Consider the following 12,468-nt stretch of genomic DNA (forward strand, 5'->3'; position numbering starts at 1 on the left):
TGCCCCAGAACTGGTATGTCCTTGCTCCCAAGCCCTGCTCTATGCCTCCATAAGACAAAGAGCAGCATCTCAGCCGGCTCTCCACTCTCCCCACATTGACTCACTGGCTGTGATTAACAGTAGTGGGAGACAGTGGTTCCCGCTGCTGTATCTCAGCCAATGAGGAGAGAGAGACCCAGGACAGCTGAGGCTCCCATGCACATCGCTGGATCAGGAAGGGTCACAGCAGGTAAGTATTGGGGGGGGGGGCTGTAGGGGGAGAAGTACACAGAAGGTTTTTTACCTTCACGCATAGAATGCATGAAGGTGAAAAACCTATAACCACTTTAAGTGTGGCCATTACATGATATTTAATTATAAATTAAAATAAAACAATATCGCGCTAGGAAAAAGAAAAAAAGAAAAGCTGCAACTAAAACACCATCAAATATCACTATGGAGAAAAAAAATTGAAAATATATAATGTTGCGCTAAATATATATAAGTGTTGTGAGGCAATTAAAAGTGATTGTATATAGAGAGTGAATCACGTAAATCCTAAAAGAATCTGTTAAATATCAAGTGCTAAGATAGCACCGAAAAATAGAGAAATGAACACTGAATGTGCAGTTATTCAGAAAAAATTATTAGAATAATGCACAAAAATACAAAACTTGCAAAAGTCTCAAAAAGTTAGTGTTCAGTCTCTTTCTCTGGGTTAAATGATGTTTCCAAATCTTGAACCGTAATGACTTCCTGGTAATGTAAGTAAAAATTGGACTCTTACCCCAGCCGATGGACTCCCAAGTATACGGAGTCAATAACGCCAGCAGAAACAGCCCTCTGCGGGGGTCAGCATGTCTCTCCCGGGTACGCGCTGCACCAAGATCCCTGAAGCCGACACGGCATCCTCGTGCGTGGCCAGCACGGAGGATCCCGAGTGGAGACAATCCCTCCCGGAAAAAGGCGATCCTCCTCACTTAGTCTTTGGTGGCGCTGGGAGGATGGACAGGTCTACCAGCCAATTACTCGTGATTCTCTCCTTATCCTCCTGTCACGGTCTAAACCGCTCTCCGATATGAGACTATGCTCAGAGGCTCCTCAATTAGCGAACCTGCGATGAAACATAAAACACTCGGGCCGCCAGGCCATGAGTGGGGGGGGGGGGGAACAAAACGGGCTCCGATCGTGAATATACAGTTTGAAAAAGGCTATTTATTAATTAAAATAAGGCAAGACCAGGGGTATTAGCCACCTTGGCCATAGTACAAAAAAGGCTATTGTACAACAAGAATAATATATAATAAAAAAAACGGTTTAAATAAAACAAATATACACCCGTGCTAGGGGATACTATAACTATAAACGTGGTGATATCCGCATAAACAGCCCGACATGTTTCGTAATACCTTACGTCCTCCTGGGACACAGGTGATATACTGATCCATCCCTTAAATAGCATTGGGACTGAACCAAGCCTCGACTTCATCAAGGCGCCATTTTCTTGGAGTCCAGAAATGAACCAGATCAAATAAGAATCAAACCAAGCCTCAGCTTCCTTCAGACACCATTTTCTTGTGGACCAGAAATTAACCCGATCTTGTAATTTAATCACTTCTAAAGTGGCAACCCAGACACCCTCAGTATATAAATACTCCACAAATCCTTCCTCCACACCGCCAAAATGTATGGATGGTGCTGCTAGGATATACTAGGAGGGCGGTATACTCAGTCTCTTCAAAAAACTAGCTGGCGCCATTCATAGGTTGATACAGGCATCAAACTATATAAAGAAAAAATATAATAAAAGATACTACAATTTTTTTAAATATTAACAAAAATAGGGGGAAAGGATTTGTTTAAATGCCCACTACAATTGGGTTCATCCCTATGCCCACAAGTCGCACACAACCTAATATAGGCAAACTTCTCCCAAAGATACACAGTATATAAAATCGCAAATTCTATGTAACACTCATATTCCCAGATAACAGATCACACATAACTATTCTAAGTTCCACTAAGAACGGAGTTCTAGGGCAACAATATTTAGCTATCCTGTCCCGTATACATTTAAATTTAAGAATTCTTCTTATCTCGTCTATCATTTTATCGACCCTCGTGCGTTGTCTATAAAGGCATTCATTTCAATGTCTACATTAAGTCCAAAGGATTTAAGACTCTTGATTTTATATATCCAACTCATTTCGAGTTTTGAGATTGCTCTCCTCTTTGGACCCCCTCTCCAGGGCAGTTGTAATTTATTGATTCCTATAAGGATGGTCCCCTGAGGATTTTGGTTGTGCTTTTCTAAATAATGTTTTGAAACAGTGATTAAAGATTAAAGACCGGGTTAATTTCTGGTCCACAAGAAAATGGTGTCTGAACGAAGTCGAGGCTTGGTTTGATTCTTATTTGATCTGGTTCATTTCTGGAATCCAAGAAAATGGCGCCTTGATGAAGTCGAGGCTTGGTTCAGTCCCAATGCTATTTAAGTGATGGATCAGTATATCACCTGTGTCCCAGCAGGACGTAAGGTATTACGAAACATGTCGGGCTGTTAATGTGGATACCACCATGTGTATAGTATCCCCTAGCACGGGTGTATATTTGTTTTATTTAAACTTTTTTTATTATATATTATTCTTGTTGTACAATAGCCTTTTTTTTGTACTATGGCCAAGGTGGCTAATACCCCTGGTCTTACCTTATTTTAATTAATAAATGGCCTTTTTCAAACGGTACATTCACGATCGGAGCCCGTTTTGTCCCACCCCCCCCGGCGGCCCGAGTGTTTGTGTTTCATCGTAGGTTTGCTAATTGAGGAGCCCCTGAGAGTCTCATATCGGAGAGCGGTTTAGACCGCGACAAGAGGATAAGGAGAGAATCGCGAGTAATTGGCTGGTAGACCTGTCCATCCTCCCAGCGCCGCCAAAGACGAAGTGAGGAGGATTGGCTTTTTCCAGGAGGGATCGTCTCCACTCGGGATTCTCCGTGCTGGCCACGCACGAGGATGCTGTGTCGGCTTGAGGGATCTTGGTGCAGCGCGTACCCGGGAGAGACATGCTGACCCCCTCAGAGGGCTGTTTCTGCTGGCGTTATTGACTCTGTATACTTGGGAGTCCATCGGCTGGGGTAAGAGTCCAATTTTTACTTACATTACTGGGAAGTCATTACGGTTCAAGATTTGGAAACATCATTTAACCCAGAGAAAGAGACTGAACACTAACTTTTTGAGACTTTTACACGTTTTGTATTTTTGTGTATTATTCTAATAATTTTTTTGGAATAACTGCACGTTCAGGGTTCATTTCTCTATTTTTTGGTGCTATCTTAGCACTTGATATCCAACATATATTCTTTATAGGATTTATGTGATTCACTCTCTATATACAATCACTTTTAGTTTTAATTTTGATTGCCTCACAACACTTATATATATTTAGCACAACATTATATATTTTCTATGATATTTTATTAGACTTTTTCCTTTATTCCTATCTGGTGATCTGGCCAGTAATACACTTCCTTGTCTTAAGGTGGCTCCCTTGTGGAGGAACAATTGAGCCATTCTTGGACAACAGCTTTGTCAACTTGTGGAATGGGTAGTGTTAAGCCAGCCATAGATGGTTTGAATCTCAGGTGTTTCAGTGGGGACCGGACGAGATTCAAACCATGTATGGACAGGCTGATTGTACCCAGTTAAATGATCAATCGTCTAGGGTACAACCAGCTTGTCAGATTTTTCATGTGGTTTTTTCTAGTGGCTATAGCCGCTAGCAATAATCAATGTGTGTTCTCCTGACCGGGACAGCTCCCCCTGCTGGGAGAACACAACAGCTCAGCGGGAGGGGTTCCCCCATTAACTCCTGCAACCACGCACCACGCCATCTATGAACGGCATTAGCAAAGTCATTTTGACTTGACTAATCAATCAAAAGCAAAGTTGGGTGCAAGGGGCAATCAAACAGGCCTCAGGTATCCTCTGCATATACATTTTTTTTGGGGGGGGGGAGAAAAGGTAAAAAAAAATATTATATTATATCAGGGGCGGATCCAGAGTCTAGTCTCGGGACGGGTCACTGCCAGAAAATATGTTTTTTTGCGGGCAATTTATCGAGGAAATGGCTGGTGTTGGCGCTTCAATCATCCTAGCACCATGGAAGTCATGGTGTCAGGATGATTGAAGCGCATTATTTCTATTATTACATTGTTATATAAAATGAAATAGTTCAATAATCCATAATGCAGAAGCAGTGGGAGCCCTTAATGTGTCACTTGCCAATGTCGCCTGCCACCAGATACAGATTGTCACTTGCCACGTCACCTGCCACAAGTTGCACATTGTCACTTGCCACGTCACCTGCCACACATTGCGGTTTGTCACTTTCCTGCTAAGGTGGGGATTGTCACTTCCTGGGTTCCAGAGTGAAGTCAGGCAGCAGACAGATGATGTAATCTCTCTGCTTCCCACGGCTGCCTGCACAGTGAGGGCAGAACTGCATGGATGCAGGGCGCCCACCAGCCGCCCGCTCACCTGCTAACTCGACTGCCTGCTCACCCACCGAGCTGCTCGCTCAAGCACTGAGCCATCCACCTGCTTACTCACCCGCCGAGCTGCCCACCTGCTCACTCACCGTTGACTAGCCCGCTGCTCACCCACAAGTAATTTCTCGGGGGAGAAGCAATTGCCCTGTTGCCCCCCTGATCTGCCCCCGTATCATATTGATTATAACATGGTGCATATTATTATGCCTAAGCTTGTCAAAAGTCAATCTGTTTCTTTCTGTCCCTCTTCATACATCTATTCTCTTGACATTTTAGCTGTCTACAAACCAATGGATCTCGCGGTTGTCCCAACTGTCGCCGATCTTCTGTGAAACCGGGCTTTGTGTGACTCAGAGGAGCGCTTTTTACAATATTCTCCGAAACTCCAGGACCAGTATGAATCAAAGCAGCTGTGCAAATGGAACATTGTTGGTCTCTGAGCTTGTCTGTTGCCAAGACCATAATCTTGGTGCTACACTCGCACTACCTGCAGCTAACCCGCCCCCTGTCATACATGACCTGTTTGTGAAATCCAAAGGACAATGAAGAAGCCAGCAAACTCTACAATGTATGCACACTGGGCTTATTTTTCTTGTAATTTTTTTTAATATATTTTGTACTTTTCCATTGAACAGGAAAATGCTTGATCAACTTTTTATAAACTTTGCCTTTTCAAAGTCTAAGATTGGTAGCATACACTCAGCTTGGGCTTAGCCATTATCCACAGAGCAAAGCATGATGGGGCATACTGCCAAGAGTAACCAGAAATACCACCAGGCCTATTAAGGTATGGTAGTTTAACATTTTATTTCAATGATACATTATTTTAAAGAATTAATAGTGTTTGAGAGTTGTATCTATAAGTTTATGGACCTTTAATACAATCTGCCACCGTTCCAGTCTTCATGGACTCATTTACTAAAATGTAGGAATGGCTCCGCCATGTATATGAAGAGCAGAATATAACAAATTACTGATTTTGGCTTTATAAAGGGAAAAGGATGCCACGTGCATTCAAAGCCTGAACAGGACTGAATCACTAAGCGGTTTCTTTATTCCATACTTCCACGAGGCCTGTGGACATTAGTAGTGATTTTTTTGTTGTCCTCTCCGGCATTTGTGTGGTGCTGCTCTACATGTCCACATCTCTTTCTGTGAAGAAAGGGCTCTTATGTTCCACAAGCCTACCTCCCTCTGTAAATAAAATATGCTGTGTCTTTTTCTGGTGTTTATGTATGATCTATACTGTGCAACTTACATATGATCCCTCTGTACATTTACAGTCTTTTTATTATATATTTTTTTCCTGTGTGTACATTGTACATTGCAATTATTTAATGGAGTAGTGGTGAGCAATGAGTAAGTAAGTAAGAATAATGTGCTAAGTGTAATAATGTTTACCGGCCAATCAAATTTTAGTTCACTGGCAGTTAAAGTTTAAAGCAAATCTGAGCTCCCCTATCCTTTACAGCCATGATATCTGCTCTTTTTAGCCACCAGCCATTTGATAGTTCAGATGAGAACACAAGCAACTGTGATGCCGCGAACACGGGATCGGACTTTCCGCCAACAAAACCGTGGATTTTTGTTCGAAGGTTGTTGGCCCAAACTTGCATACACACGGTCACACAAATGTTGGCCATCAATTCTGAACGTGGGAATGAGGTGACGTATGGCGAGAAAAAGGAAGTTCAATAGCCAGTGCTCTTTCTGCTTGATTCCGAGCATGCATGAACTTTTTTGCGCCGGACTTGTGTACACATGATTGGACTTTCCAACAATGTTTTGTTGGTGGAAAATTTGAGAACCTGCTAGCCAACATCTGTTGGTGGAAAGTCCAACAGCAATTGGATTGGTCGGCCTTTCCGACAACAAGCTCACATCCAACATTTCCCATCGGAAAATCCGATCATGTGTACGCAACGCGGCATCACAGTTCTCCTTCTTGGCATGCCTTAGATGTAATTGTTTTGAGAAACAGTTAAGGTCCCTTTCACACTTGTGCGACTTGTCCTGCGACTTAGGAGTGCAAAGTCACATGACAAGTCGTACCCCATGATTTCCAATGAGTACCATTCATATCTGTGTAACTTCAAGTCACACTGACTTCAAAGTAATCCCTGCACTACTTTGGTCCGACTTTGATGGGAGTTGAGGTCCATAGACCTCAAGTTTACACAGGCATTCCCTGAATTTGCGGCAAAATTGCACCAGCAAAATCGCGGCAAAATTGCACCTGCAAAATCACGGCAAAATTGCACCCGCAAAATCACGGCAAAATTGCACCCGCAAAATTGCCGCAAAATTGGGTGAGTTTCAAGTCGTGGCAGTGTGAAAGGCACCTAAATCAATGGGTTTAGTTTTTAAAGCAGGAACAAAACAATTTAACACTCTTAAAAAAGTTACAATTCTTTGCACACCGGGAATGCTGTCACATTTGCTTGTGCTCTAAACCAAGCTGTCAAACTATCAGATGGCCGGTGTCAGAGTCGCTCGCATGTATCATGGCAGTTGCAGATCAAACAGCGGCTAAGATGGCAACTTCCTTGGCTGAAAAGGACAGGGAGATTTAGTTCCGCTTTAACTTTTAATGTTTAATTTAAATTAGCTAAATACAATTACAGATACAGAGTCTTAAGCAGGCACTAGTGGAGTCGAAAATTGAAAGTTCTGTTAATCGTAAAACTAATTTAGCTCATACGATTGTGCCATAAATGATTTCGATTTTCTAAAAAAAGAACAATAACAAAAGATAAACAGCAGGTTGGATCAGGCACTTACGACTGTGTCACTAAAATTGTGTGTCGCATGGCACACCAATGATGCAGAAAACAAATGATTTGACGATCCGCGCAAATGTCGTTCATTTTTCAACTCGTCTATGGCGTGCTTTAGGCCTTCGTTCACACCATTGTGCAGAAATGTCAGTTTTTTTTAACACGTTCTGCAAGGGCACAAAGAAAACAATTGTTCTCTATGTGCCCTGTTCACACCACAACACTCAATTTGCGTGCAGATTTTTTTCTGCACAGGAATCTACAGTGTGTATAAAGCTCACTGAAACGCGCATGAAAACCGACGTAAACTCACGTCTTTCTGCAAATGAAATCTGCACGTTTTTTCCATTCGTTTTTCTGCACATGTGCTGTGAACAAGGCCTTACTGTTGGTTTTCTTTAGCAAGCAAGCCACAGCCTGTGTAGAAAAGCTTGTCTCCTGCATCTTTGCTCTGTGTGGAAGCAGTGGTCTGTATGCAGAGGTCCAACACACCTACTATTATTATTATTATACAGGATTTATATTGCGCCGACAGTTTACTCAGCATTTTACAACATTAGAACTTTACAACCTACTACTGAGTCAGAACTAGCGCTTTCCAATCAGCAGGTAGCATGAGTGCTGCTGATTGCCCAGAGCTATAGCTGTGACTCAGCAGGGAAGATGATGGTGTCTGACACAGCAGAGAGACCACTGTTTCCACACAAAGAACAAGGGTCTTTCTCTACAGAATACAGGCAAAGGGTTAAGGCTCTTCTAAAGAAAAAGAACTGCAAGACTTAGAATGTTTTGTTTTGATGCATTGAATATATATTGCTGGTCTTTAAAAATGTTGTCTACTTGGTTGCTACTTGTTACTGTACTTTGTAATTCTTCATTGAAGTGCCATAATCCCACATGCCTGAAGGGCCACCTTTAAAAAAAAATCAGGATAATATAATGACTTACAATAAGTACAATAAAGGATTCAGGAGTAATATCCCTCTAATTACCTAATAACCTTCAACTTTAACCTGGTAGGCAAACAAAGCATTGGGGGAGTGCAGGGAAGGTGATTATGAATGGCGGTTATCAAGAGAACCTGTTCCATTTTTCTTAACGGGCAAATAGATTTACTTTAAAGCTGAACTATGTGCATACAGCGAAATAGTTAAACTCTTCTTAGGAAATGTTTGTCCCTGAAAACATCCTTTATTATAAATGCTCAGTCAACCCAAAACTGACATTTCAGGTTTTGTTAGATAGTGGAGAGTTAAAACACATCCCAACCCAAAACCAAAAATGTGATATATCGTAGCTTACCAGACCTCAGATGTGGTGTTTGCATTTGTTTTTTTGTTTTTTTGCAGGCGCTTTTTTTCTTTATTTTCACCCAGTGATCCTGCAAATAAAACTCCCTGTTCTAAGGGGACAATGCATATCAGCTATACTCTATGGAGGAGCAGTAGTGTTGTTACCCTAGGCCAGTGATGGTGAACCTTGGCACCCCAGATGTTTTGGAACTACATTTCCCATGATGCTCATCTACACTGCAGAGTGCATGAGCATCATGGGAAATGTAGTTCCAAAACATCTGGGGTGCCAAGGTTCACCTTCACTGCCCTAGGCAGCTCTCCTGATTTGGGGTGCCTACAAACACCTTCCCCCTCTCCTCCTCTCCATTATAGAGGGTGTTCTGTAGTTCACAGATAGCGGGGAAATTTGATAGCATTGTTTGAGATTTTAGTTCAGTGTACAGAAAGTTACAAGCATTCTGGAGGATAAACAGATATTTTATATATTTGTGTATTTACATAAGCTTCAAATCTGCGGGGGAGATTTCTCAGTTCCTGAGTCTACACAGCTTTTAGGAGGGGTTCTTGCTCTCCCCGATGGAGTTATTTTACAGTATCTCACAAAAGTAAGTACACCCCTCACATTTTTGTAAATATTTTATTATATTTTTTAATGTGACAACACTGAAGAAATTACACTGCTACAATGTAAAGTAGTGAGTGTACAGCTTGTATAACAGTGTAAATTTGCTGTCCCCTCAAAATAACTCAACACACAGCCATTAATGTATAAACTGCTGGCAACAAAAGTGAGTAGTGAAAATGTCCAAATTGGGCCCAAAGTGTCAATATTTTGTGTGGCCACCATTATTTTCCAGCTCTGCCTTAACCCTCTTCGGCATGGAGTTCACCAGAGCTTTACAGGTTGCCACTGGAGTCCTCTTCTGACCAGTTCATCACCTTTCATGCAGCCCAAGACCATGAGACTCCCACCACCATGCTTGACTGTAGGCAAGACACACTTGTCTTTGTATTCCTCACCTGGTTGCCGCCACACACGCTTGTCACCATCTGAACCAAATATATGTATCTTTGTCTCATCAAACCACAGGACACAGTTCCAGTAATCCATGTCCTTAGTCTGCTTGTCATCATCTTTCTCAATATAAAAAAAAAAAATTGGGCTAACTTTACTGCTGTGTATTTTTTCCCCAAACAAAGTGCGCTTGTAAGACCGCTGCGCAAATACGGTGTGACAAAAAGTATTGCAACGACCGACATTTTATTCTCTAGGGTGTTAGAAAAAAATATATATAATGTTTGGGGGTTCTAAGTAATTTTATAACAAAAAAAAATATTTTACCTTTTAAACAAGTCTGAAAAATTAGCCTGGTCTTAAAGCGGGAGTCCGCCGGGACTCCGCGTTTTTTTTTTAAAAGCCAGCAGCTACAAATACTGCAGCTGCTGACTTTTAAAATAGTGACACTTACCTGTCCAGCGCGCCCGCGATGTCGGCACCCGAAGCCGATCTCTAGGTCGCCTGTCGGGTGCTGCCGCCGCCATCTTGGGTATGGGAATCAGGAAATGGAGCCTTTCGGCTTCATTTCCCGGTTCCCTACTGCGCATGCGTGAATCGCGCTGCGCAATAAGGACGGTCCCCGCTGCCTCTGGGATCTGTGTGTTTTCCCAGCAGGCAGCGGGGCACTTGCGGGAAGGGGCGGGCACTTGCGGAAAGGGGCGTAAGTTACGCCCCTTTCCGCAGAGAGCTATCCCGGAAGTGGGTGCAGTTACCTGGATTATCCAGGTAACTGCACCCCCCTCCCCCCTGAAAGGTGCCGATTGTGGCACCGGAGGGGGGGAGGGTTCCGATGAGCGGAAGGTCCACTTTAGGGTGGACCTCCGCTTTAAAGTGGTTATTGGCTGTGTGTTGAGTTATTTTGAGGGGAAAGCAAACTTACACTGTTATACAAGCTGTACACTCACTACTTTACATTGTAGATAAGTGTAATTTCTTCAGTGTTGTCACGTGCAAAGATATAATAAAATATTTACAAAAATTGTGAGATACTGTATATTATAAGAATGTATGTGGAGCAGTGGGAACGCCTCAAGATGGAAGAGCAGAGACTCTGGTTGTCTTTATTTCATCCCAAATCACCTTCTGGTGTTCCCAAACATTCTCAAAATCCATCCCACCAGACTCCACTTAGGCTAGGTTCACGTCTCCGCGCGGAGCGGCTCACAACAAGGATCTGGTGCGTCTCTCTTCGCCAAAAATTTGGACCTGTATTGGACCAGAAGAAACGCAGGACTCCATGCAATTCACTCCGCAGCTGTCCTGGAGATTTGTGAACTGGGGAGAAACCCCCGCATCCAATCGTGTGAACTCAGCCTTAAATCTGAAATATACATTTTGGCCATGCCGACCCTTTACTCCTGACCATGTTTACTGTATAGTTTTCATTTTGATGCATGCTAGATTGAGTTCTTCTTTGCGCTTAGTGTTTTCCTGGCAGTGTATGTTTATTAGCCATAGAACATGTAAAATGCACAAACAATACTTATGTTCCAATTTAATAAACTTCATGATTTGTTATAGAATGCTCGTGGTCTATTCAGACAGCATCCTTATTACAAGTCAATCTGCATCAGTTGTAACCATCCGAGGCAATTGTTTTCAGTGAGCCACCCTGGATTATCATATATAAGTAATACTTCAAAGTAAACATCGGGTCTGACAATGAATAATCACATTACAATATTCATTATTTTTCACTTTTGTTTTATACTGATCTCTATCTTATTAGTAATCCCAAATCAAGTGCAGCTGTACGATAACAGAGAAACTTTATTCCCGTCTTAAGCGAACCCTACACATTACAACCTGATTGTACGATAAATGTACAATCCCTTTTTTCCCAAAACTATTTAACATGATGGCTTACCTTAATGCCAAGCTGAGCTTTACCGGACCATTTGGCTGCCCAAAGACCAGAGCGTTTTTCGCAATTCGGCACTGCGTCGCTTTTAACTGACAATTGCGCGGCCATGCGACGTGGCTCCCAAACAAAATCAACGTCCTTTTTTCCCCACAAATAGAGCTTTCTTTTGGTGGTATTTGATCACCTCTGCGGCTTTTATTTTTTTTCGATATAAACAAAAAAAAGCGCAGATTTTGGAAAAAACACATTGTTTTTTACTTTTTGCCATAATAAATATCCCCAACAAAATATATAAAAAAACATTTTTTCCCATCATTTTAGGCCGATATATATTCTTCTACATATTTTTGGTAAAAAAAAATTGCAATAAGCGTTTGATTGGTTTGCGCAAAAGTTATATTATATAAATAGGGTATAGTTTTATGCCATTTTTTATACATTTGTTTTTTATTAGCAATGGCAGTGATCTGAAATCAGACATATCGGACACTTTTTTGTGCTGTTTTGGGACCATTCACATTTATGCAGCGATCAGTGCGATTAAAAATGCACTGATTACTGTGTAAATGTGACTGCCAGTGAAGGGGTTAACCACTAGGGGGCGCTGCAAGGGTTAAGTGTGTCCTAGGGAGTAATTATAACTGTGGGGGGGATAGGCTACATGTGACACGACACGGATTACCGCTCCTGATCACAGGGACTTGTGATCAGTGACAGTGTCAATAGGCAGAACGGGGAAATGCTTGTTTACATCAGCATTTACCCGTTCTTCCTCTCTGCGAGACGATCGAGTCCACATGACCCGCAATCACGCTCGCGGAAGGGTCGCGCGCGCGACCATACGGCGACAAATTTAAAGGGATGTACCTGTACGCCCATTTGCCTGTCCGTGCCATTCTGCCGACGTAAATGTTTGTGCGACAGTCGGCAAAAGCGGTTAAATACATT

The 12,468-nt window shown here is 42.3% G+C and overlaps 1 protein-coding gene across 1 annotated transcript in view; it reads left to right on the forward strand.

Annotated features, from left to right (window-relative positions):
* The window catches only part of RAPSN (receptor associated protein of the synapse), a 66,329-nt gene extending 60,581 nt beyond the window's left edge, over window positions 1–5,748 (forward strand). The window contains exon 8 of the mRNA XM_077460978.1: window positions 4,804–5,748. Within this exon, the coding sequence (XP_077317104.1) occupies window positions 4,804–4,876 (73 nt within the window). The 3' untranslated portion in view covers window positions 4,877–5,748. The remainder of the gene's footprint in view (window positions 1–4,803) is intronic.
* The last annotated feature ends 6,720 nt before the right edge of the window (window positions 5,749–12,468 follow it).

This window comes from Lithobates pipiens, unplaced genomic scaffold (assembly GCF_037356315.1).
Source record: "Lithobates pipiens isolate NorthernLeopardFrog02 unplaced genomic scaffold, aLitPip1_a1.2 Scaffold_10, whole genome shotgun sequence".
Lineage (NCBI taxonomy): Eukaryota > Metazoa > Chordata > Amphibia > Anura > Ranidae > Lithobates > Lithobates pipiens.